This window comes from Pseudophryne corroboree, chromosome 1 (assembly GCF_028390025.1).
Source record: "Pseudophryne corroboree isolate aPseCor3 chromosome 1, aPseCor3.hap2, whole genome shotgun sequence".
Lineage (NCBI taxonomy): Eukaryota > Metazoa > Chordata > Amphibia > Anura > Myobatrachidae > Pseudophryne > Pseudophryne corroboree.
The window spans coordinates 513,508,257-513,534,412 of record NC_086444.1 but is presented as its reverse complement, the minus strand read 5'-3'; the positions used below and the strand labels follow the sequence as shown (position 1 = coordinate 513,534,412).

General features: G+C 45.8%; 1 protein-coding gene across 4 annotated transcripts in view; it reads left to right on the top strand.

The window, feature by feature from the left end:
* PIP5K1B (phosphatidylinositol-4-phosphate 5-kinase type 1 beta) overlaps positions 1-24,263 on the top strand; it is a 301,363-nt gene extending 277,100 nt beyond the window's left edge. For all 4 annotated transcript variants that reach the window (XM_063913919.1, XM_063913920.1, XM_063913922.1 and 1 more), the window contains one exon: positions 23,523-24,263. In XM_063913919.1, the coding sequence (XP_063769989.1) occupies positions 23,523-23,525 (3 nt within the window). In that variant the 3' untranslated portion in view covers positions 23,526-24,263. The remainder of the gene's footprint in view (positions 1-23,522) is intronic.
* Positions 24,264-26,156: the final 1,893 nt, after the last annotated feature.

The following is a 26,156-nucleotide window of genomic DNA, read 5'->3' as shown; positions in this document are numbered from 1 at the left end:
TCCGAGCAGGGTGCAATCTAGGTGGCTCTCTTAAAGAGCTGCTTAGAAAAGTTTTTTAGGTTTTTTATTTTCAGTGAGTCCTGCTGGCAACAGGCTCACTGCATCGAGGGACTTAGGGGAGAGAATTTCAACTCACCTGCGTGCAGGATGGATTGGATTCTTAGGCTACTGGACACCATTAGCTCCAGAGGGAGTCGGAACACAGGTCTCACCCTGGGGTTCGTCCCGGAGCCGCGCCGCCGACCCCCCTTACAGATGCTGAAGATTGAAGGTCCGGAAACAGGCGGCAGAAGGCTCTTCAGTCTTCATGAAGGTAGCGCACAGCACTGCAGCTGTGCGCCATTGTTGTCACACACTTCACACCAAGCGGTCACGGAGGGTGCAGGGCGCTGCTGGGGGCGCCCTGGGCAGCAATATTTTAATACCTTATGGCAAAAGAATACATCACATATAGCCATTAAGGCTATATGTATGTATTTAACCCATGCCAGTCATCTAAATCTACGGGAGGAAAGCCCGCCGAAATAGGGGGCGGGGCTTATTCTCCTCAGCACACAGCGCCATTTTCCTGCTCAGCTCCGCTGTGAGGAAGGCTACCAGGACTCTCCCCTGCACTGCACTACAGAAACAGGGTAAAACAGAGAGGGGGGGCATTTTTTGGCGATATATTGGATATATTTAAGCTGCTATAAGGAACAACACTTATATAAGGTTGTTCCCATATATATTATAGCGCTTGGGTGTGTGCTGGCAAACTCTCCCTCTGTCTCCCCAAAGGGCTAGTGGGGTCCTGTCTTCGATAAGAGCATTCCCTGTGTGTCTGCTGTGTGTCGGTACGTGTGTGTCGACATGTATGAGGACGATGTTGGCGTGGAGGCAGAGCAATTGCCGATAATGGTGATGTCACCCCCCAGGGAGTCGACACCGGAATGGATGGCTTTGTTTATGGAATTACGTGATAATGTCAGCACATTACAAAAATCAGTTGACGACATGAGACGGCCGGCAAACCAGTTAGTACCTGCCCAGGCGTCTCAGACACCGTCAGGGGCTGTAAAACGCCCTTTACCTCAGTCGGTCGACACAGACCCAGACACAGACACTGAATCTAGTGTCGACGGTGATGAAACAAACGTATTTTCAAGTAGGGCCACACGTTATATGATCACGGCAATGAAGGAGGCTTTGCATATCTCTGATACTGCAAGTACCACAAAAAGGGGTATTATGTGGGGGGTGAAAAAACTACCTGTAGTTTTTCCTGAATCAGAGGAATTAAATGATGTATGTGATGAAGCGTGGGTTAACCCAGATAGAAAAATGCTAATTTCAAAAAAGTTATTAGCATTATACCCTTTCCCGCCAGAGGTTAGGGCGCGCTGGGAAACACCCCCTAGGGTGGATAAGGCGCTCACACGCTTATCAAAACAAGTGGCGTTACCGTCTCCTGATACGGCCGCCCTCAAGGATCCAGCGGATAGGAGACTGGAAACTACCCTAAAAAGTATATACACACATACTGGTGTTATACTGCGACCAGCCATCGCCTCAGCCTGGATGTGCAGTGCTGGGGTCGTCTGGTTGGATTCCCTGACTGAAAATATTGATACCCTGGATAGGGACAGTATTTTATTGACTATAGAGCAATTAAAGGATGCTTTCCTTTATATGCGAGATGCGCAGAGAGATATTTGCACTCTGGCATCGAGAGTAAATGCGATGTCCATATCTGCCAGAAGGAGTTTATGGACGCGACAGTGGTCAGGTGATGCGGATTCCAAACGACATATGGAAGTATTGCCGTATAAAGGGGAGGAATTATTTGGCGTCGGTCTATCGGATCTGGTGGCCACGGCAACTGCCGGAAAATCCACTTTTTTACCTCAGACCCCCTCCCAACAGAAAAAGACACCGTCTTTTCAGCCGCAGTCCTTTCGGTCCTATAAGAACAAGCGGACAAAAGGACAGTCATATCTGCCTCGGGGCAGAGGAAGGGGTAAGAGAGGGCAGCAAGCAGCCCCTGCCCAGGAACAGAAGCCCTCCCAGGGTTCTGCAAAGCCCTCAACATGACGCTGGGGCCTTACAAGCGGACTCAGGAGCGGTGGGGGGTCGACTCAAGAATTTCAGCGCACAGTGGGCTTGCTCACAGGTGGACCCCTGGATTCTGCAGGTAGTATCTCAGGGTTACAGGTTGGAATTCGAGAAGTCTCCCCCTCGCCGGTTCCTAAAGTCTGCTTTGCCAACGTCTCCCTCAGACAGGGCGACGGTATTGGAAGCCATTCACAAGCTGTTTTCTCAGCAGGTGATAGTCAAGGTACCCCTCCTACAACAGGGAAAGGGGTATTACTCCACGCTATTTGTGGTACCGAAGCCGGACGGCTCGGTAAGACCTATTCTAAATCTGAAATCTTTGAACCTGTACATACAAAAATTCAAGTTCAAGATGGAGTCACTCAGAGCAGTGATAGCGAATCTGGAAGAAGGGGACTTTATGGTGTCCCTGGACATAAAGGATGCTTACCTGCATGTCCCAATTTGCCCTTCACATCAAGGGTACCTCAGGTTCGTGGTGCAAAACTGTCATTATCAGTTTCAGACGCTGCCGTTTGGATTGTCCACGGCACCTCGGGTCTTTACCAAGGTAATGGCCGAAATGATGATCCTTCTACGAAGAAGAGGCGTATTAATTATCCCTTACTTGGACGATCTCCTGATAAGGGCAAGGTCCAGAGAACAGCTGGAAGACGGAGTAGCACTAACCCAACTAGTGCTGCAACAACACGGGTGGATTCTGAATTTTCCAAAATCTCAGTTGACCCCGACGACACGTCTGCTGTTCCTGGGAATGATTCTGGACACGGTTCAGAAAAAGGTGTTTCTTCCGGAGGAGAAAGCCAGGGAGTTATCCGAACTTGTCAGGAACCTCCTAAAACCAGGGACAGTGTCTGTGCATCAATGCACAAGAGTCCTGGGAAAGATGGTGGCTTCTTACGAAGCGATTCCATTCGGCAGATTCCACGCACGAACTTTTCAGTGGGATCTGCTGGACAAATGGTCCGGATCGCATCTGCAGATGCATCAGCGGATAACCTTATCGCCACGGACAAGGGTGTCTCTTCTGTGGTGGTTGCAGAGTGCTCATCTGTTAGAGGGCCGCAGATTCGGCATAGAGGACTGGGTCCTGGTGACCACGGATGCCAGTCTGAGAGGCTGGGGAGCGGTCACTCAAGGAAGAAACTTCCAGGGAGTATGGTCAAGCCTGGAGATGTCTCTTCACATAAATATACTGGAGCTAAGAGCGATTTACAATGCTCTAAGTCTGGCAAAACCCCTGCTTCAGGGTCAGCCGGTGTTGATCCAGTCGGACAACATCACGGCAGTCGCCCACGTAAACAGACAGGGCGGCACAAGAAGCAGGACAGCAATGGCAGAAGCTGCAAGGATCCTTCGCTGGGCGGAAGATCATGTGATAGCACTGTCAGCAGTATTCATTCCGGGAGTGGACAACTGGGAAGCAGACTTCCTCAGCAGACACGATCTACACCCGGGAGAGTGGGGACTTCATCCAGAAGTCTTCCACATGATTGTGAACCGTTGGGAAAAACCAATGGTGGATATGATGGCGTCCCGCCTCAACAAAAAACTGGACAGGTATTGCGCCAGGTCAAGAGATCCTCAGGCAATAGCTGTGGACGCTCTGGTAACACCGTGGGTGTTCCAGTCAGTGTATGTGTTCCCTCCTCTGCCTCTCATACCAAAAGTACTGAGAATTATACGGCAAAAGGGAGTAAGAACGATACTAGTGGCTCCGGATTGGCCAAGAAGAACTTGGTACCCGGAACTTCAAGAGATGCTCACGGAGGATCCGTGGCCTCTACCTCTAAGACGGGACCTGCTTCAGCAGGGACCGTGTCTATTCCAAGACTTACCGCGGCTGCGTTTGACGGCATGGCGGTTTGAACGCCGAATTCTAAAGGAAAAAGGCATTCCGGAAGAGGTCATTCCTACACTGGTAAAAGCCAGGAAGGAGGTGACTGCACAACATTATCACCGCATTTGGATAAAATATGTTGCGTGGTGTGAGGCCAGGAAGGCCCCCACGGAGGAATTTCAACTGGGTCGATTCCTACATTTCCTGCAAACAGGATTGTCTATGGGCCTCAAATTGGGGTCCATTAAGGTTCAAATTTCGGCCCTGTCGATTTTCTTCCAGAAAGAATTGGCTTCAGTTCCTGAAGTCCAGACTTTTGTAAAAGGAGTACTACATATACAGCCCCCGGTTGTGCCCCCAGTGGCACCGTGGGATCTTAATGTAGTCTTGGATTTTCTCAAATCCCATTGGTTTGAGCCGCTCAAATCGGTGGAGCTGAAGTATCTTACATGGAAAGTAACCATGCTACTGGCCCTGGCTTCAGCCAGGAGAGTATCAGAATTGGCGGCTTTATCATATAAGAGCCCATATCTGATTTTCCATACGGACAGGGCAGAACTGCGGACGCGTCCTCATTTTCTGCCTAAGGTGGTGTCAGCGTTTCACCTGAACCAGCCTATTGTGGTGCCTGCGGCTACTAACGAGTTGGAGGATTCCAAGTTGTTGGACGTGGTCCGGGCATTGAAAATATATATTTCAAGAACGGCGGGAGTCAGAAAGTCTGACTCACTGCTTATATTGTATGCACCCAACAAGATGGGTGCTCCTGCTTCTAAGCAGACGATTGCTCGTTGGATTTGTAGCACAATTCAACTTGCACATTCTGTGGCAGGCTTGCCACAACCTAAATCTGTCAAGGCCCATTCCACAAGGAAAGTGGGCTCATCCTGGGCGGCTGCCCGGGGAGTCTCGGCATTACAACTCTGCCGAGCTGCTACTTGGTCAGGGGCAAACACGTTTGCAAAATTCTACAAATTTGATACCCTGGCTGAGGAGGACCTTGAGTTCTCTCATTCGGTGCTGCAGAGTCATCCGCACTCTCCCGCCCGTTTGGGAGCTTTGGTATAATCCCCATGGTCCTGACGGAGTCCCCAGCATCCACTTAGGACGTTAGAGAAAATAAGAATTTACTTACCGATAATTCTATTTCTCGTAGTCCGTAGTGGATGCTGGGCGCCCATCCCAAGTGCGGATTGTCTGCAATACTTGTACATAGTTATTGTTACAAAAAAATCGGGTTGTTATTTGTTGTGAGCCGTCTGTTCAGAGGCTCCTACGTTTGTCATACTGTTAACTGGGTTCAGATCACAAGTTATACGGTGTGATTGGTGTGGCTGGTATGAGTCTTACCCGGGGTTCAATATCCTTCCTTATTGTGTACGCTCGTCCGGGCACAGTATCCTAACTGAGGCTTGGAGGAGGGTCATAGGGGGAGGAGCCAGTACACACCACCTAATCCTAAAGCTTTATTTTTGTGCCCTGTCTCCTGCGGAGCCGCTATTCCCCATGGTCCTGACGGAGTCCCCAGCATCCACTACGGACTACGAGAAATAGAATTATCGGTAAGTAAATTCTTATTTTATACCCATTACTCACATATACCTACTGTAAATACCAGGGATTTTTATAGGGCACGCACTGTGACCTGGGACTTGCCTATGTGTAAACAGAACAGACCAGGGTTGGAGCCCTAGGTCCGCCACCCCACTCGGTACCTGGGTTATACCCGGGTACTATGAACGGCATAACCTGGGTCACGATGACCCGAGTCTTGCCTAATAGGTGCAGATTGGCTGGCACAGCGACGATTGAAGATGATATCATCTCCAAATGTCTACTTCCTGACGGAAGACCCAGGTCACTGGAAAACCCGGGTCTGGTGTGAATGGCAACAACAGAAATAACCTAAATCCATTCACCATGTGTGAAAGGGGCTTTACACTGCCCATATAACCCAGGTTATTGCCGGGTGCACCCCGGTTGCCCTTCAGTGTAAAAAGGTCCTTGAGAGAAAACCTGGGCTGACTGACCCGGCAGTCCAACCTAGGTAGCGTGCAGGGTTGGACCCGTGTAATAGGGCAGTGTAAACAAATGTTCTGGGTCTTCCGACCCAGGTCCCGTTTACACTGTATGGAGAGCTGACTTTACAGTGGTTGGAGATGATGTTATCTTTATGTGCTGGCAGAGGAAAGCCCTGGTAATAACTCGGGCCCATCCTACGGTGTTAACAGGGTTTGAAGCCGCTGTGACACAGCTTGATACCCGTGTTCAGTGACCCGGGGTGGACCCTGGCTTGCAGTGTAAAAGGGGTAGTAGTTACCCTCTGCTTAAAACAGTGTTTTTCAACCACTGTGCCGTGGCACACTAGTGTGCCCTGAGCAGTCTCCAGGTGTGCCGCCATAGAAGCACAGCCAGGCCCGTCAGTGTTTTGCCGCTACTGAGGCCCTGTTGGGTTTAGTGGTTGCAGAGCCAGTTCTAATCTTGGGCCTGGGCAGTGTTGGGCTCTTCTGGCTTTCTCAGATGTGGCTCAGGCGTTACCTATGGAGAAGCTGCGACATGACATCCTAGAACACGCAGCTGCACCATGCATCACCATTATATTTGAATGTGCCTTGGCAATATTTAAATCTTGTTCAGTGCGCCGCGAGTTGAAAAAGGTTGAAAATCTCTGGCTTAAAACTATCTACATGAATTAAGAAGACAGGCATGTGTTGTCATTAGCAAAAATGAGGGTCAATAATTCCTTATTACATTATATTTTACAAAGTAAAATGCAGAGTACAATGTATTGTATCATAATGATTTAAATGCAAGTCTGTTAGTAGCCTCTTATAATTTCAAGTAAAGTATAATGTAATGAGGGCTAAATAAACCTGAAGCACATGACATCTACTTTCAAACATTTACTATCCATACTATATATTCAGTATAATACATGCACAGTTCTGTATAGTGCTATGTAATGGATCCTTTATCTGAGCACAACATTGTGTTTGAGGCAGTTAATCCCAAAAGCTAACAGAGCCCGCCAGTGATCTGTTATATAACACAGAGCCTATGTAAAGTGCTGTGTTCACAGCAACAGTTTTCATCCTGAGCTAGCGCTTTCTGTCCCTTCTGTTTCACATCCAAACATGCTGTGCTAGGTAGACTATTGATGTTGCTTTCTGACACTACACTGGCTGCCACTTATCTCTCTGACTGTGTACTTTTCCTGTATGTTCCCTTTGTCAGAAATGTCCATAATATGCTACAGTTGGAGCTGAGAGATAATACAGATGAGATGGTAACCACCGCCCTGCTGTTAATCTGTGAACGTTTTCTGTTGCTCTCCGTCTACGTGTATTCCAGGATATTCTGGGTGTTGGCAGTCAAGTTCCTTCCTTATTTTCACTAGCATGAAGTCAGGTTTGAATAACAAATAAAGAGCAGCACGAAGAACAGCATTAGTCAAATAGTATAGTCCTATGCCACATCCATATGACTTCATTTGGAAGGATACTGTAATACTCAGATAAAAGAAGTAAACTATTAATATACCTACACAGTTATTGGAAGGGATGCAATGCAGCTCAGTTAGCTTTGTTCTTTCTGACAATAAATATAAAGTTTGTAGGATGTATCATTTTAAAACTATGGGTTCCAGCTTCTAAATGTCCACAGCTCCGTCCATGCCATCGTGTCTGCTGCTCACTTATCTTCATTGCTACATTGGGAAAAGTATAGCACTGTGTATATCGGTGATGTATGCTACCTTTTAAGATTGCTGGCACTTTGATGAGCAATAGATATCACAGAATCTCTCATTCAGCTTCAGTAGCAGATTCTAGCAAGGCTGCCCAGCACTGCCAGTGCATTTAAAAAAGGATTACCGGTAGCCCCCCTGCATACGCAGCATGGCTGCATATGCAAGCGCACCGGGACCATGTTTTTCCCTGCAGTGGCCACGTGACTTCACACACACACACTCCCCACCCCTTCCCGACGGCTGCCCCTGCCCCTGCAAACCAGTAAATGTAGAAACAGAGGGGGATATTTATCTTGGAGAGAGTACCAACCAATCAGATTCTCTAATTTTTCTAGCACAGTCTGTAAAATGACATTTAGAAGCTGATAGGTTGCAACTTTATGTCTCTCCGCGTTATCTCTCTCCAAGACTTGATGACTCTTCCCCAGGGAGTGTGGACGGTGGGTGCACTTTAGATGAACATGGGTTTGCATTAGTGTTTTTTTAACTTTAGGAAAAATTTGTGAAGTGCTACTGGAGCTCCTTGGAGGGATCCACATGTGTTCAAAAAACCTGAATCCAAGTTTATTATTACTGCAGTGCAAACAAGCAGGGGTGTAGCTGGCGATGCACTGTCCTGTGTCAGCTCAGCCCACTCAAATATGTGACGTAATGTCATGCTGAGAGATGGCAGGCCTACCAGGGCAAAGGAGCTGCATGCCCTAAAGTTCCTCAGGACACTTCAGGCAGATCTGTGAGCAAGTGTCCAAACCCATGGAGCATCCCAGGCACCCTGTAAGCCAAATGTAAGTGCCACAGGGGAGTGACGGTGAGCCCCAAAGTCTCTGTTCCCTGGGCGGCAGTACTGCTTGCCCACCCCTAGCTTTGGCTTGCTAGAAAGAACTAGTAACAGTGGTAGTGGTACATGGTATAGACTATCTTTTTATAGATTTATTAATACTAGTAAAATACATGTACTATACGCCAGTGGCTATGAGCCATTGTTAGATAAGGAGGAGATTATTTGGAACAGATTACATAGAAATAAACTGGTCTAATCATTATTTTACTATTAACTCACACTATGGATTAATATAATTGTAATATATTCAGTTAGTACAGAGGGTTCTATTACAGTAAACAGCATTTCAGATAAATCTGTACACACTGGAACAATAGTCAGTAATTGCAGCGCACTGTAACAGTATAGGTGTTCCGGCTGCACAGCGTCAGTGCTTTCAGCACATTTTTATTTTTATTGTTGCTATATAAAATTTGCACAAAGAAGAGAAAGTAACAGTCCTTCAAAAAAAAAAAAAAAAACAATACACTGAATAATGCATAAAGTATATTGTGGTTGTAAAGCTTAGCTTTCATATAATGAAAATAAGTCCCTTGGAACAAGCATTTAGGTAGATCTGCAGTCAGAGAGTATGTTATTTACTGTCATGACAAAGAACCCTAACAAATACAAAGCACGTTTTGCTTGAAGAATTGCCAGCAGAGCTATGTAAGCCACATACGTATAAAATATACACATGCTGAATGGTTGCCGAGCAGCAGTTTACATACGTTTATCCGTTTTGTTTGCGTTATTTACCTCCATTGAAAGAACGTTCATCCCCAGTAAAGCAATGATGCCACCTATTGTTAGATTGCTGCTAATACAATGCAATATCAAGTAGTTGTATTTCCTCCCAATAAAAATCACATGTGCGACTATAAATCAAAATCTAAGTTGCTTAAAAATAAAGTAAAATTACCAACAGCTCTAAGTTATGTAACATCTGTCTGATCCTGATACGAAACATTTTAAGTGTATAAATTGTGTTTTTGCAGTAGTTACAGTGATGCTGAGAACTGTAACTAGAAGTTTGTTTATTTATTTGTACACACTGCAAGCAGTAGCTTGACGAATAATCTTGTGACATTAGATCTAAAGTGGATGATCTGCAAACATGCTGGACCCAGAGCTGGTCTACTACATTCTATGCACTAGATCAGATCTGTAATAGACATCATTGGTCCGTACACACTGACTGTAAGAATTGTTGTAGGATTTTTCTATGATTGAAAAACTGTCCTCGTCAGATCGTCATGGAGGACCGTGATTTCTGTCAGAATGGATAAACACAGGGAAACATGCAGCATGCAGTGTCCATCAAGAGTTCAGGGAATATCCTGAAGTAATGACATTTCTGTTTATTAAGGAGAGCAATGATCTGTATTATACCAGCCACTCAAGCTGGGGTGATTGAACGTGCCATGTAGGCAAAATCAAGCACTTTGTGTATTCACCCTCACCATGCTGTGAAATTAGACAATGCCATGTCTGAAGACGTGTTCTTCACATGTGCCTGCAGTACATTCAGGGGTGGATGTATGAAGTGTCATTATGGGGGAGAATTGGTATCAGTGCACATTATGTATTGCTGCGGCGGGGCATCACGCCGATGTGCAGGGCAACGTAAGAACTGAATGTTCTGACACCTGCAGCTACCAATTTCAACAGCTGCAGGTGTCGTTGCCCCATCACCAGAGCAGGGACTGCTCTGTCATCGGCTGCCGGCTCCGAGCTGCATGTGAGATTTCGCAAGACTAGCGATATCTCGCACATGCGCACTGGAGCTGGCCGGGCAGGGATGCGCTTTATGCTCAGGCGGGGATCACCGGAGGGCGGAGTTTCCACTCCTGCAGACAAGATGTTCATACAGCTTGTCAGTGTTCCTTCCTGCTTCACCTTGTTAATGAGGCGAAGCAGGAAGTGTTATAGCGGGTTCACTACGGCTGGCCGGCGGTCGGGCTCCCGGCGACCAGCATACCGGCGCCGGGAGCCCGACCACCGGGTTACCGACAGCGTGGCGAGCGCAAATGAGCCCCTTGCGGGCTCGCTGCGCTCGCCACGCTACGGGCACGGTGGCGCGCTACGCGCGCCACACTATTTTATTCTCCCTCTATGGGGGTCGTGGACCCCCACGAGGGAAAATAAGTGTCGGTATGCCGGCTGTCGGGCTCCCGGCGCCGGTATACTGAGCGCCGGGAGCCCGACTGCCGGCATACAGAAGACCACCCGTTATAGCGGCACAATCTGTGGCATACATCTCCCCCTTAGTCTGAACTGAATATAACTCATTGTGAATACAGTTAACTGACATTGAAAATAGGGTTCATTGGGGAGAGATCCTGCTTCACCTCATTACCGCTGTAAAATGTGTAAACATCTTGTCTGAGAGAAAACTCCCCACTTCTGTGATCCCCACCTGAGCACACAGCTCATCAACCTAGTGTTGATGCGCTGTGTCTCCCTGCCCGCCCGCCCGGCTCCACTGTGCATGTGCAATATTTCACTACTATCGCGAGATCTCGCTGGCAGCCACTCCAGCCAATAGTGGTGCTGTCTCTGGCTATGGTGTATGGGCAATGCCATCTGCTGCTGTTGAAATTAATAGCTGCAGGTTTCAGAAAGGTGAGTGCTGACCGTTCTTATATTGCCCTGCACACTGGCATGCTATCTAGAAGATAGCAGGGGCGATGATGACAGGGACGCATAGCCGCTGCTGTCATACTTGGGGGAGAAGCGGTATCAATGTACATAACGTTCGCTGATCCCACTTCTCTCAACAAAGATAATGTCCCACAGCTAAATGCTTATTTGTGTGAGGAGGTAGTCTGTGACCGATTAAAAAAGTTAAAGATTAATAAGTCACCTGGTCCAGATGGTATTCACCCGAGGGTTCTTATGGAGCTGCACGCTGAACTAGCAAGACCTCTATTTTTGATCTTCATGGATTTGCTTAAATCGGGTATGGTTCCCAAGGACTGGCGTATAGCGGAGGTAGTGCCGATATTGAAAAAGGGGAGCAAGCTGAACCAGGTAATTATAGACCAGTTAGTCTTACATCTATAGTGGGGAAAGTATTGGAAGGTATTCTAAGGGACAGTATTCAAAAGTTCCTTGAAGCAAATAAGGTCATTAAAAGGAACCAACATGGATTTGTGAAGGACAGATCATGTCAGACCAACTTACTTGGCTTTTATGAAACAGTAAGTGTGAACATGGATCAGGGTAAGGAGGTGGATATAATCTTTTTAGACTTTGCCAAAGCTTTTGACAATGTACCACACATGCGTCTTATCTATAAGCTACAAGAAATAGGGCTAGGGAGCACAATATGCACTTGGGTCAGTAATTGGTTAGATAATGGGGAGCAGCGCGTTGTAGTCAATGGATCATTTTCAAATTGGACTAGAGTACTAAGTGGTGTGCAACAAGGTTCTTTACTTGGACCACTTTTGTTCATCATTTTCATCAACGACCTAACAGTAGGTCTAGAGAGCATGGTGTCAATTTTTGCAGACGATACCAAATTGTGTAAGGTTATAAATACAGAGGGGGATGCTGAGTCTCTTCAGAACGACTTAACTAAACTGGACGCATGGACAGCAAAATGGAGAATTAAATTCAACACAGACAAGTGTAAGGTAATGCACGGTGACGTCACACGGAATCCCCGTGCAGAGAACACGGCTCCGTCTCCGGGCACCAGGAGAAACGCGCGCTGACCAGCCGCAGCGCTGCTGCATTAAAACACTTTATCTACGGACAGGTATTTCGGTGTGCTCTCATTGAGGAGCAGCGGGCACTGTTTCCCTGCAATGACCTAATGGTCATAAGGGATCACTCGACCCGCAGCCCTCAACAGCAGTAAACACCACTTTCTCTTCCTTCATATCAGCGCTGGCCGCTCGACTCTCTCACCTCCCATTCACTGTGGAATTACCCACACATGGGAAGGTAGCAGAAGTCGGCGGATTACCGGCACTGACTCTAACTCCTTGAAATAAGTGTTTTTTCTCAGACGCACAGAATGTCTTATATATGACTGTTTCCCTGGTTAAATTTACATGCCCAACATGGTGGGAGAAACTACTTTTATTTGGAATCCCATCATGTTACAATTTTCATAAATGTTTATATTCACCCGCCAGGCATATATTTATTCGCCAGGCACGCAGTATATGCTTTCTATTTTTTACCTTGTTGAAATGCAACAATTCTATATCTATATTGATCTAAAAGTGGAAACATCATTACCTTTTTTGCCACAATAAATGCTCCATTATAAAGACACAGAGCAAACACAGACTGAGGTCACTGACATTTAACAGCCTTCCAGAATCAAAAGGTAAAAACACCTTATAGAAAGCAATACTCGTACATTTAACACAGGTATTTAGGTATTTACCAAACAACCAGTGGTTGATTAATTCCTTGATATTTTGTGTAAAAAGTAAATTTTGTTTAATATGCACTTTTTGTCTTTTTTCTGCTAATCCTACTAAGGGGTGTAGCAGATAGGGTTAAAATCCCATATACATAACCTTTTTAATCTAACTAATTAAAATTATTTTTAAACAATAATTTAGATACTGAATGAGTGCCCCCAAAAAGAGGTTTTCTTCTTTGTTGCCGTGGTCTCTTTTCCCAGTACAAAAAAATCCTATATGATTGTATTTATCATTACCTCAGGGGAGCACCGCCAACACCGATAATTGCTTATGAACTATTCAAATTATTTGATTACACGTTGGTCATACATAATTTATTAAACATTATAGCAGTGCAGGTATACCATACCTTTCGTTGGCCACATACAGAACAAACAGAGCTTCAGTCTTCCTGATCCTAGCTGTTCTGGACACATAAATCTTCAAAGCCCTGACCACATCCAGGGACTCGGAATCCCCCAAGTCCCGCGTAGCCACAGGCACGACAATAGGTTGGTTCATATGAAAAGATGAGACCACCTTTGGCAGAAATTAAGGACGAGTCCTCAACTCTGCCCTATCCACATGAAAAACCAGGTAGGGGCTTTTATACGACAAAGCCGCCAATTCCGAAACACGCCTTGCAGAAGCCAAGGCTAATAACATAACCACTTTCCAAGTGAGAAATTTCAATTCCACCGTCTTGAGTGGTTCAAACCAAGGTGACTTGGGGAAACTTAATACCACGTTAAGATCCCAAGGTGCCACCAGAGGTACAAAGGGAGGCTGAATATGCAGTACCCCCTTCACAAATGTCTGTACTTCAGGAAGAGAAGCCAATTCTTTTTGGAAGAAAATGGATAAGGCCGAAATTTGGACCTTTATGGACCCTAATTTTAGGCCCAAATTCACTCCCGTTTGCAGGAAGTGAAGCAGACGGCCCAAATGGAACTCCTCCGTAGGAGCAGTTCTGGCCTCACACCAAGACACATGTTTTCGCCATATACGGTGATAATGTTTCGATGTCACGTCCTTCCTAGCCTTGATCAGGGTAGGAATGACCTCCTCCGGAATACCTTTTTCCACTAGGATCCGGCGTTCAACCGCCATGCCGTCAAACGCAGCCGCGGTAAGTCTTGGAACAGACAGGGCCCCTGCTGCAGCAGATCCTGCCTTAGGGGAAGAGGCCATGGATCTTCTGTGAGCAACTCTTGCAGATCCGGATACCAAGTCCTTCGTGGCCAATTCGTAACAATGAGAATCGTTCTGACTCCTCTTAGCCTTATTATTCTCAACACCTTGGGTATGAGAGGTAGAGGAGGGAACACATAGACCGATCTGAACACCCAAGGTGTCACTAGAGCGTCTACCGCTACCGCCTGAGGGTCCCTGGACCTGGCGCAATACCGCTTACGTTTTTTGTTGAGACGGGACGCCATCATGTCTATCTGAGGCAGTCCCCACCGACCCACGATCTGTGCGAAGACTTCTGGATGAAGTCCCCACTCTCCCGGATGCAGGTCGTGTCTGCTGAGGAAGTCCGCTTTCCAGTTGTCCACCCCTGGGATGAATACTGCTGATAGGGCGCTTGCATGGCCTTCCACCCAGCGAAGAATCCTGGTTGCTTCTGCCATGGCCACTCTGCTCTTTGTGCCGCCTTGGCGGTTTACATGAGTCACTGCCGTGACATTGTCAGACTGAATCAGAACCGGTTTGTCCCGAAGCAATGCCTCCGCTTGGCGTAGGGTGTTGTATATGGCCCTCAACTCCAGGACGTTGATGTGGAGACCAGGCTCTAGATTTGACCAGAGACCTTGGAAATTTCTTCCCAGTGTGACCGCTCCCCAACCTCGGAGGCTTGCGTCCGTGGTCACCAGGATCCAGTCCTGAATTCCGAACCTGCGGCCTTCTAGGAGGTGAGCACTGTGCAGCCACCACAGGAGAGATACCCTGGCTCTGGGAAACAGGGTGATCCTCTGATGCATTTGTAAATGGGACCCGGACCATTTGTCCAGTAGATCCCATTGAAAGGTCCTCGCATGGAACCTGCCGAAGGGGATGGCCTCGTACGATGCCACCATCTTCCCCAGGACACGTGTGCAATGATGCACTGAAACCGTTTTTAGCTTTAATAGGTTCCTGACCAGGGTCATGAGCTCCTGAGCCTTTTCCATCGGAAGAAAAACCTTTTTCTGGTCTGTGTCTAGAATCAGACCCAGAAAGGTCAGGCGCGTTGTAGGGACTAGCTGGGACTTCGGTAAATTGAGAATCCAGCAGTGCCCCTGCAACATCCTCACCGACAGCGACACGCTGTCCAGCAACTTCTCCCGAGATCTCGCCTTTATGAGGAGATCGTCCAAGTATGGGATAATTGTGACCCCCTGCTTGCGCAGGAGCACCATCATTTCCACCATTACCTTGGTGAAAATTCTCGGGGCTGTGGAAAGCCCAAACGGCAACGTCTGAAATTGGTAATGACAGTCCTGTACTGCAAATCTCAGGAACGCCTGATGAGGAGGGAAAATCAGAACATGAAGGTATGCATCCTTTATGTCCAGGGACACCATCCAATCCCCCCCCCCCCTCCAGGCTGGCGATGACCGCTCTGAGTGATTCCATCTTGAACTTGAACTTTTTCAAGTACAAGTTCAGGGATTTTTGAATTGCAGTCAACACTAACTCCCTCTCTGATGGGGAAGCTGGCAGAGCCGATTTGAAAAACCGGCGAGGAGGCACGTCTTCGAATTCCAGCCTGTATCCCTGAGAAACAATCTCTATAGCCCAAGGATCCACCTGTGAGTGAACCCAGACCTGGCTGAAAAATCGAAGACGCGCCCCCGCTTGAGCTGACTCCCCCCGGGAAGCCCCAGCGTCATGCGGTGGACTTTGCAGATGTAGGGGAGGACTTCTGCTCCTGGGAACTAGCTGCATGCAGCTTTTTTCCCTTGCCTTTTCCTCTGGCAAGGAAGGACGATCCCCGTACCTTCTTGCTTTTACTGGAACGAAAGGACTGCATTTGATAATGAGGTGCCTTTTTAGTATGCTGCGGGGGGACATAAGGTAAGAAATTCGATTTACCGGCCATAGCAGTAGAGACAAGGTCTGAGAGGCCTTCTCAAAACAACTCCTCCCCCTTGTAAGGCAACGACTCCATATGCCGCTTTGAGTCGGCATTCCCCGTCCACTGTCGGGTCCACAGGAGTCGCCTAGCAGAAATAGACATAGCATTTATTCTGGAGCTTAGTAAACAAATGTCTCTTTGAGCATCCCTCATATATAAAGCAGCATCTTTGATATGCTCTAGGGTCATTAGAATGGAAACCTTATCTAGGGTTTCAAGTTCCGTAGATAAGGAATCTGTCCATGCTGCGATAGCACTACACACCAAGGCCGATGCCATAGCCTGTCTAACGATAGTACCGGAATGTGTGTAAATGTGCTTCATGGTAACCTCCTGCTTACGATCAGCAGGATCCTTGAGGGAAGCTGTATCCTGAGAAGGCAGTGCCACCTTCTTGGATAAGCGTGTCAGCGCCTTGTCTACCTTCGGCGAAGATTCCCATCGTATCCTGTCCTTTTGTGGAAAGGGATACGCCATAAGAATCCTTTTGGGAACTTGTAGTCTCCTATCTGGAGATTCCCAAGCCTTTTCGCACTAGTCGCTTAGTTCAAATGAGGACGGAAAAGTGACCTCAGGCTTTTTCCCTTTATACATGTGTACCCTCGTGTCAGGGACAGGGGGTTCCTCAGTGATATGCAAAGCCTCTTTAATGGCCATAATCATGTAACGAATACCTTTCGCCACCTTTGGCTGTAATTTTGCATCCTCATAGTCGCCACTAGAGTCAGTCTCTGTGTCGGTATCTGTGTCAGTGATCTGGGATATGGTGCGTTTTTTGAGACCCCGAAGGTCCTGGTGCCACAGGGACAGGCATGGTCTGACTACCTGACTGATCCCTAGCTTCAGCCTTGTCTAATCGTTTATGCAGTAAATTTACATTTGCATTCAAGACATTCCACATATCCACCCAGTCCGGTGTCGGCGTTGCCGACGGCGACCTGACCATCATGCACTCCCCCTCCTCCTTAGGCGAGCCTTCCTCGTCAAACATGTCGACACACATGTACCGACACACTTCACACACACAGGGAATCTCTTTTCTGAAGACAGGTTCCCCCTGAGGCCCTTTGGAGAGACAGAGAGAGAATATGCCAGCACACACCCCAGCGCTATATGTCCCTGGAGAAAAACACAGAATGTTTACCCAGTAGCGCTGCTGTAGTGTATAAACGCCAATAATGTGCCCCCCCTCTACTATAAAACCCCCTTTCACCGTGTGTCAAGTAGGGGAGAGTCCGGGGAGCTTCCTCTCAGCGGTGCTGTGTAGAGAAAATGGCGCTGGTGAGTGCTGAGGGTGAAGCCCCGCCCCCTCGGCGGCGGGCTTCTATCCTGCTCAAACTTATTAAAAAATGGCAGGGGCTCTTTTATATACATGTACAGTGCCCACCTGTACATGTATATACACTTTTGCCATAGGAGAGGTGTTTTATTGCTGCCCAGGGCGCCCCCCCCCCCTGCGCCCTGCACCCTTACAGTGACCGGAGTGTGCGAGGTGTAGCGGAGCAATGACGCACAGCTGCAGTGCTGTGCGTTACCTCTGTGAAGCACCGAAGGCTTCTGCCGCCTGAGACGTCTTCCGTCTTAATTTCTTCTGGCTCTGTGAGGAGAACGGCGGCGCGGCTCTTGGGTGAACGTCCAGGACGAACTTGTGTTCATTCCCTCTGGAGCTAATGGTGTCCAGTAGCCGAGGAAGCAGAGCCTAACATTTAAGTAGGTCTGCTCCTCTCTCCTCAGTCCCTCGATGCAGGGAGCCTGTTGCCAGCAGTGCTCCCTGAAAAAGAGAAAAAATCCTACCAAAAATGCTTTCTAAGCAGGAAACTCAGGAGAGCTCCCTACAGTGCACCCATTCTCCTCTGGGCACAGTCTAAAACTGAGGTCTGGAAGAGGGGAATAGAGGGAGGAGCCAGTGCACACCCAGAATACTCTTTCTTAAAGTGCCCTATCTCCTGCGGAGCCTGTCTATTCCCCATGGTCCTTATGGAGTCCCCAGCATCCTCTAGGACGTTAGAGAAAAGATATTAGCATGCATAAAACTGGGAATTGATGCAAGGGACGAGAGTATTATACTCCCATTATATAAATCACTAGTGAGGCCACATCTTGAATACTGTGTGCAATTTTGGGCACTATATCACAAAAAGGATATCCTGGAGCTAGACAAGGTTTAGAGGCGGGTGACCAAACTAATCAAGGGCATGGAGACGCTGGAAAACGAGGAAAGGCTTGCAAGGCTAGGCATGTTTACATTGGAAAAGAGGAGACTAAGAGGGGACATGATCAACCTCTACAAATATATAAGGGGTCGATACACAGAGCTTGGGAGGGACCTGTTTTCTATAAGATCAGCACAGAGAACACGTGGTCACTCGCTTAGGTTAGAGGTGTTTCCGCATATTGAGGCGAAAAGGTTTTTTCACAGTAAGGACAATACGTGTTTGGAATTCCCTGCCTGAGAGAGTAGTAACTGCGGACTCAGTCAACACCTTTAAGAATGGGTTAGATAAATTCCTATTGGATAAAGATATTCAGGGTTATGGTGCGTAGGCACGCATTATAGTTAATTTAACTAGTCCTAACATAAAAATAACTAGTCCTATAATAAGACTGCATAGGAGACCACAAATAGGTTGAACTCGATGGACAATTGTCTTTTTTTCAACCTTAGTTACTATGTTACTATGTTCTCCCCCCATAATGAAGGGTAATACATTTACCCCATTAAACCGATGAAGAAACCTAAGGGTTTCTACTCACTAGCTGTGCTTTTAGCTGCATTTGGATGCAGTTTAGACAGCTGTTACTTGAAATCATGGATCTGTAGGGTAACTGCTGTTTCTGTACACACCAAAGTGCCTGGTGTACTGCACCTTGAATGCAGCATTGTGCTTATTTGGTGCATGCAAGGTTTGAGTGTATTTTATAATTTGTATTTGCCATTGATGAGCTATATGATCATGGGCATATGATATACAAAGCTAAACGCACCACAGTAAAGCTATGTGTTTTTTTTTCTATGATGTGAAACCCTTAATATTGAAGAACTAGTGAGTCTCTGATCACCTTTAATAAAAAAAATGAACAGACTCAGACCATACATCAGACCAACTTTCCTCCAACCTGACCACCATCCAGTTTGTCTGTCCAACTAAAATGCTGCCCCACACATAACCAACTTTTTCCTCAGACCAGCCAAATTCCCTCCAACTTAGAGTAGAGACTGCTGTGTGGTAACAATGTGAGGGAAAACTACAAGACAGTGTGTGGCGACAGTGTGTGGGAAAACTACAGGACAGTGTGTGGCGACAGTGTGAGGGAAAACTACAGGACAGTGTGTGGCGAAAGTGTGTGGGAAAACTACAGGACAGTGTGTGGCGACAGTGTGTGGGAAAACTACAGGACAGTGTGTGGCGACAGTGTGTGGGAAAACTACAGGACAGTGTGTGGCGACAGTGTGTGGGAAAACTACAGGACAGTGTGTGGCGACAGTGTGAGGAAAAACTACAGGACAGTGTGTGCGAAAGTGTGTGGGAAAACTACAGGACAGTGTGTGGCGACAGTGTGTGGGAAAACTACAGGACAGTGTGTGGCGACAGTGTGAGGGAAAACTACAGGACAGTGTGTGGGAAAACTCTGTCTGGCAGAAGCAGGTTAGGAGGCTGGTGACAGACACCCCTCCTGATGTATGGCCATCTGCTGAGTTACCAGTTATACATGAGAAATATCACAAATGAGCGCATTTATAGGTTGGACATCATGAGGCTGATATATCAACAAGTTTTATCATATGCAACAAGTTTTAAAACTCGTTGCGTATGATAAATGGTGCTACAGTCAATCAGCTCCCAACTGTCATTTTTCAAGCACATGACAGGAGATCATTGGCTGGAGCACCATTTATCCTATGCAACAAGCTTTAAAACTCGTTGCATATGATAAAACTCGTTGATAAACCAGTACCTATATGGTGAATAGTAAAAATATCAGAAAACTGTGTTCATATAATTGCTACAGTATTTCTAGTATCCATTACAAGAGCCATTTGGCTGCCAGAAAGAAAAACATAGTAGTCAGTAATTTAATAATTGCCTTATTTAATATAACTAAAATTAAAATAAGCTAATTAATAGACTCTGCCTGAGTGGGACACTCAGAATACTTAATGACCCAACCAATTTAAAGCAATTTTCACTTAATATCATAATAATCATACATTTCTCTCCTTATAGTTTTCCTTTAAATATCCTGTTTCTGTGCTGTCTGTGAAACAGCACACAATTTCTTGTAACCTACATTACATATATCAAGATGCATAAACAGGCTCCCTGCAATGCCTTTTAGAGCCAAAAACACAGATTGGGGCAATTTTCATTTAAAATGTCACTTTCTATATTTCTCTTGAGGCATTGAACAAAGAAGTCAGAGTTCTGCTTCTGTCCTCAGTACTGTACATCCACTGCGAGCTTTCCCCACCGTCTCACATGCTCTCTTTCCCTTTGGCAGTTACTGATTATACACCCACTGATGCTGAATCCCAGTGTGGCGCTTTATTCTTGGGAGTCTCTAAAAAAGAACAAACATGTGTTATTGTTTTTTTTTTTATAGCAGTAAATTGGACACAGCTTGAGATCAACAAAGCTGTTGACAAATTAATTGATTTTGTCTATGGTAGGTTTTGGTAGATTGTTAGACAGTGGATTCACAAGGCTACAACAAGCAGCATATTTGGTCTGTCAGAAATACTAGAATTGTTCAGTACGCACAACCTGCATCTTCATATATAGCTGTACATAAAGTATCAGTCTTTTGAAGAGGTGGATAAAGGGGGTGATTCAGACCTGACCATAGATGTGCTAAAAATAGCACACTACGCTCAGTTTCTTTGACATGCCGGGGGGGGGGGGGGGGGGGAAGGACGCCCAGCATAGGGCTAGCCCACCCTGCTTGTCAGGCCCAGAAAGGGCTTCAGGCTGCGATTGCTGTTGTAGCAGCGATCGGGTCTAAATTAGGCCCAACGTGCAAGTGTACAGGAGACTTTTAAGTGTAAAAATACTATGCCCGTCTCAAGAAAAAAAAGTGTCTATTTGGTAACTGAGAGGCTTGTGGTTAAGGTTTAAGGATGGATTGAGATGACATATCCAAAACATCGTTCATGACAATCATTTACAAAGCCCTTTTGCAAATAAATATGCAAATATGGCAATCAAAGCGCAGTAGGATGCCTGTAAATATTCATTTCCTGCGCCACGGTGTAAAACATGCAAAGTTTGCAGAAAAGAAGGCATATCTTGTCCATAGACAACGGAGAGATATTTTAAAATAGATAAAAAGCAATTCCTGCACAAAACTGGTACTCGTCCTATGCTTATTCAGTGAGTATGCGGTCAGCCTACCGGTGGACGGGATCCCAGCTGTCACAATACTGACGCCGGGATCCCGCCAGGGGCACCATACCAACGCCGGAATACCGGCGAGGTAGGTGATTCCCCCTCTGTAGGTGTCCATGACACCCATAAAAGGAGAATAGACCCTGTAACAAACAAAGCACGCCCCCGAGCCCACACGGGGCTTCATTGCTCTCACCCCCACCCCCACCCCCGCAGGCTTTCTGATCCCATTCAGTGTACATATATGTAAACTGTTATATTTTGTAAATGCTATTTTTGTAAATACATTCTTAAATCATTTTCTGCACAGTATTTATTAGTTTTATTAATGTACCCCCCTTACAGCGCTCATGGTGGGTATAAAATTGCCGGTGACATCATCTTAGAGGTGGGCAAACAGAAACTGCTTACTAGACTAGCACTGACATACAGTATGACACAAATGAAATAACTCCAGTTAGTTAGGATTATTACCATACTGCAGTTCAGTTTCAGGGTTAAGCTCCTGTTTAGCATTTCTCTTTAGAACTCGTTTTTCTACAGTCACAGACTGCTCAGCACACATCTCTCCCCCTGCTCAGCGCAATGTGTGCTGAGCAAGGGGGGGAGGGAACGGGGGTGAAGTGAGAGGCCTGCTAGATTGAGCCTGCATGTAGGTTCAATCTAGCACCGGCCGCACATTGCTAACGCTGGGGGGCATACACATGAGAGATCCGTGCTTAATTTCTAAGCAATCTAGTCAGACTGCTTAGATTTTAAGCACGGATCTCTCCGTGTGTAGCCCCCTTAAGAGATTAAAGATGCCAATTAAAAGATCAGCTTTTCTGATGTCCTGTCCAGATCTCAGTGAAAGCGATGTACATATTTTTACAGAGCACAAGTCTCATTGCACATTAATCTGCTAGGAAATACAGTATTAAATAGGGAGAAAACCAATATATAATCTAACACTGCACTAGTTCCAGCTACAGTAGCTGAATATCCTTGATAGTACAGATTTCAACCTGCTAGCCCCTTTATCTACAGTAGGCCAATTTTATCATATCAGGTAATTTCAGGTTGTGTCACATGAAGAACAAATATGCCTCTGAAATCTGATAGAGGAGTTATGCCGGTTTCAGTAGACCTGAAACCTCCTGTAAATTACAGAGCTTTGCCAAAACAGAGAGTCGAGGAGAGACAATGACCTGCAGGAAAGAAAATGAACAATTTTAGAGATTGTTTAAATATATATCTCTAGTTATTTACATTTACTTTAGGTTATTTTTGTAGTTTCCTAAATTTATATATTTTTGTTACCTGGTTTTATTGCAAGCTTGTACAAAGTCATTATACATTATATTACATTAAATAAAAGAGAGGGGCAAGATGGAAGAAAGGGGAACTGTAGGCATTATCTAACATCCAACATCCACTGTCACACCTACACCTGTGGGGCAGTCCTTATTTCTGACAGTCAAAAGTTATATGACTTTTCAGGAAGGAATGTGGACTTTACCTTTATATAAATGTAAGTACCATTCAACCTAAATATCTAGTCTAGTGGTTCCAAAACTGTGTTCCATGGCAACCTGCGGTGCCTCGGGGCACTTGCAGGGGTGCTCTGAGTTAGTGGTCCAGGACCAATTCAAATTATTTATGGTCAAAATAATTCGCAAAACCAGTATTCGTGGCTTCCAATCATAAAATATGGACAAAGAGAAGCAGATACTGTCCCTCACCACATAACTGAACCTAAGGATGACATAAACACAACTTATTTAATAAAAAAAAAAAATCTGAATTTCTCCGTAACAAAGTTTTGGCCTACGGTGCCGTGAGTAAAAAAACGTTTGTGAACCACTTATCTAGTCTGTGAATGTTAAAGCTCATTGGGGTAGATAAAGTAGTTAATCAGCTCAAAACTGCCATGTTACATGCTGAGTTTAATTGGTTAGTACTTTATCTTTCTCCATTTAATTTTTTATGTAATATTATGTAAATTATTTGAATACAACTTTACCAGTTCATTCAAATAACTTATATCTAGTTGCATAAGCCTGTACAGTGATCTGTGATTATAACCTATCTCCCCTGCTTCCTTATTTACAGTAAGAGAAGAAAGAGAGGGACAAGGATCCGCCTTGGGAGAAAGAGTTTACTCTAAAGATAGTGGATTACCATGTGTGTCCTGATTCTAAGAGGATAGTCTCTGAACTTGTATGATTTTGGACAGGAGGACCTGGTTATATCTTCTGCCTTTTCCTGACATACCTGGCAGGAGGAATGCCTTTTCCTGACATACCTGGCAGGAAGAATGGAAAAATGACAATTTGTTTGCACTCCATTTGTGGAACTGTGAAGAACTCTTACAAAATAATGAAGTTTCTGCTTCTGTTGCTGCAGATCATCTTGGGCTGATTTTCACCCAGAAATCACTTTGTGTTTTCTTTGCATGTTTCAGCTGTTAATGGCACGACTTATGACCTGTTGGCCTGCTAAATACAAATGCTCGGAAGACTATAAATGCAAAATTCATGTAGTATTTTTACGTCTTCTGAAATAATAATCTCTAAAGTCTGTCTTGTTGGGTTGTAATATAATTTCATGCATCGATTACCTTCTGTGTACACATGGAGAATAGCTTCCGTACCGATATTTTCAATATGTTTACTAGAGAAATGGAAGAAAATGTGCTATTTATAACTAAGCCTTATGTTGTGTACATACTGTCTTTGAAATATTGTGATCTAGTTTATTGCTTGTAAATGAGAAATTATATAATTTATTTAGACAAAATTAACTGTATACTATAGTTTTATTGATGAAAGAAATAAAATATTTTGTTCTGAGCATTTGTTTTATTATTTTGGTTTATAATTGACTACAGTTTATATGCTGAGCAGTGTAAAAGGTTTCCAGGATAATACATTTTTGTTGAGTAACAAAAAAAGGTTAAAGGAGTTATCCACGTCTATACCATCTCCCCTCACAACGAAGTAATGCCTCTCCCATAGCAGTTGGGTTGGTTCCCATGAATGGGATCAGCACCATTATATTATAACTATGGGCCTAATTCAGATCTGATCGCTGCTGTGTGTTTTCGCACAGAGGCCCTCATTCCGAGTTGTTCGCTCGCTAGCTGCTTTTAGCAGCAGTGCAAATGCTAGGCCGCTGCCCTCTAGGAGTGTATCTTAGCTTAGCAGAAGTGCGAACGAAGGGATTGCAGAACTGCTCCAAAAAAAGATTGTGCAGTTTCTGAGTAGCTCGAGACTTACTAGCTAGCGATCACTTCAGTCTGTTTAGTTCCTGTTTTGACGTCACAAACACGCCCTGCGTTCGGCCAGCCACTCCCCCGTTTCCCCAGGCATGCCTGCGTTTGTATCTGACACGCCTGCGTTTTTCAGCACACTCCCTGAAAATGGTTACCGCCCAGAAACGCCCCTTTCCTGTCAATCACTCAGCGGTCAGCAGTGCGATTGAAAAGCGTTGCTAGACCTTGTGTGAAACTGCATCGGCTTTTGTGAAAGTATGTCGCGCGTGCGCACTGCGCGCCATACGCATGCATAGAAGTGCCGAGTTTGAGCCTGATCGCTGCGCTGCGAACAATGGCAGCTAGCGATCAACTCGGAACGACCCCCAGAGGGTGATCAGATCTGAACTGCGTCGCACAACAGCGACAGGCATCGGCGCCTGACGACGGGATGGTGCGAAAAATCAGAACTCACAGGCGTTTGCAAGGCGATTGACAGGAAGAGGCCGTTCTTGGGTGGCAACTGACCGTTTTCCGAAAATGTGCATAAAAACGCAGGCGGGCTCAGGCGTTTTCAGGGAGGGTGTCTGACGTCAGCTCCGGCCCCGATCAGCAGGAATCAATCGCACGGGAAGAGTAAGTTCTGGGCTGCGCAAAGACTGCACAAAATTAGTTTGTGCAGCTCTGCTACACATGCGATCGTACACTTGCACAGCAATTTAACACTCCACCTGTAGGCGGCGGCTATCTGATCGCAGGGCAGCAAAAAACGCAGCCCAGCAATCAGATCTGAATTAGGCCCCATGATAATTAAGGGCTGCAGTGCACAGTCACCACTACACAAGTGTGAATGCTGAGCACTACCTGGATTCTCCCAGTATTATGCATGCAGGTTTCTACAGTGGCACAGCAGCAATTATACATTATTAATGGAGATACCAGGGAAGTTCTCCCCACCTACAGTAGCTGCTACATAAACAGGTTAACAGACTATTTTAATATGCAACAAGTGTAAATATTTAATAGCAATAATATAATACAGAAATTGTATGTTTTATAATTAATACCTTGTCCAAAAAGCCATTTGAAAGGCAAAAAGGAGCAAAAACGTAAATTTGTACCATGGCATAATTATGTTGCGCTGCATGTACTTATAATGTGCTGCAGATTAAGAGGCGCACGCAAATTATATGCTATTCCGATGTAGCTGAGCAATTCATGTAGCTGAGCAATTATTTGCTACTGCGTATGCACAAAAAAATCAGAAACCCCATACAGGGCAGTAGCGGAATTACCGCTGAGCAACACAAGCAACAGCTTAGGGCCCAGGAAGCCCGCCAACAGGGCTGTAAAATGGAGGCTGGTTGAATAGTTTCTGGTCCCCGTTAGACTGTCAGCACATTGATTGGACAGCTGCTGGGTGCCATTCTGTCTAACTGCTGTGTTGGAGCCCAGAAGTTAGAAGAAGCTGAGGTGCCCTGCCATCCATAAAG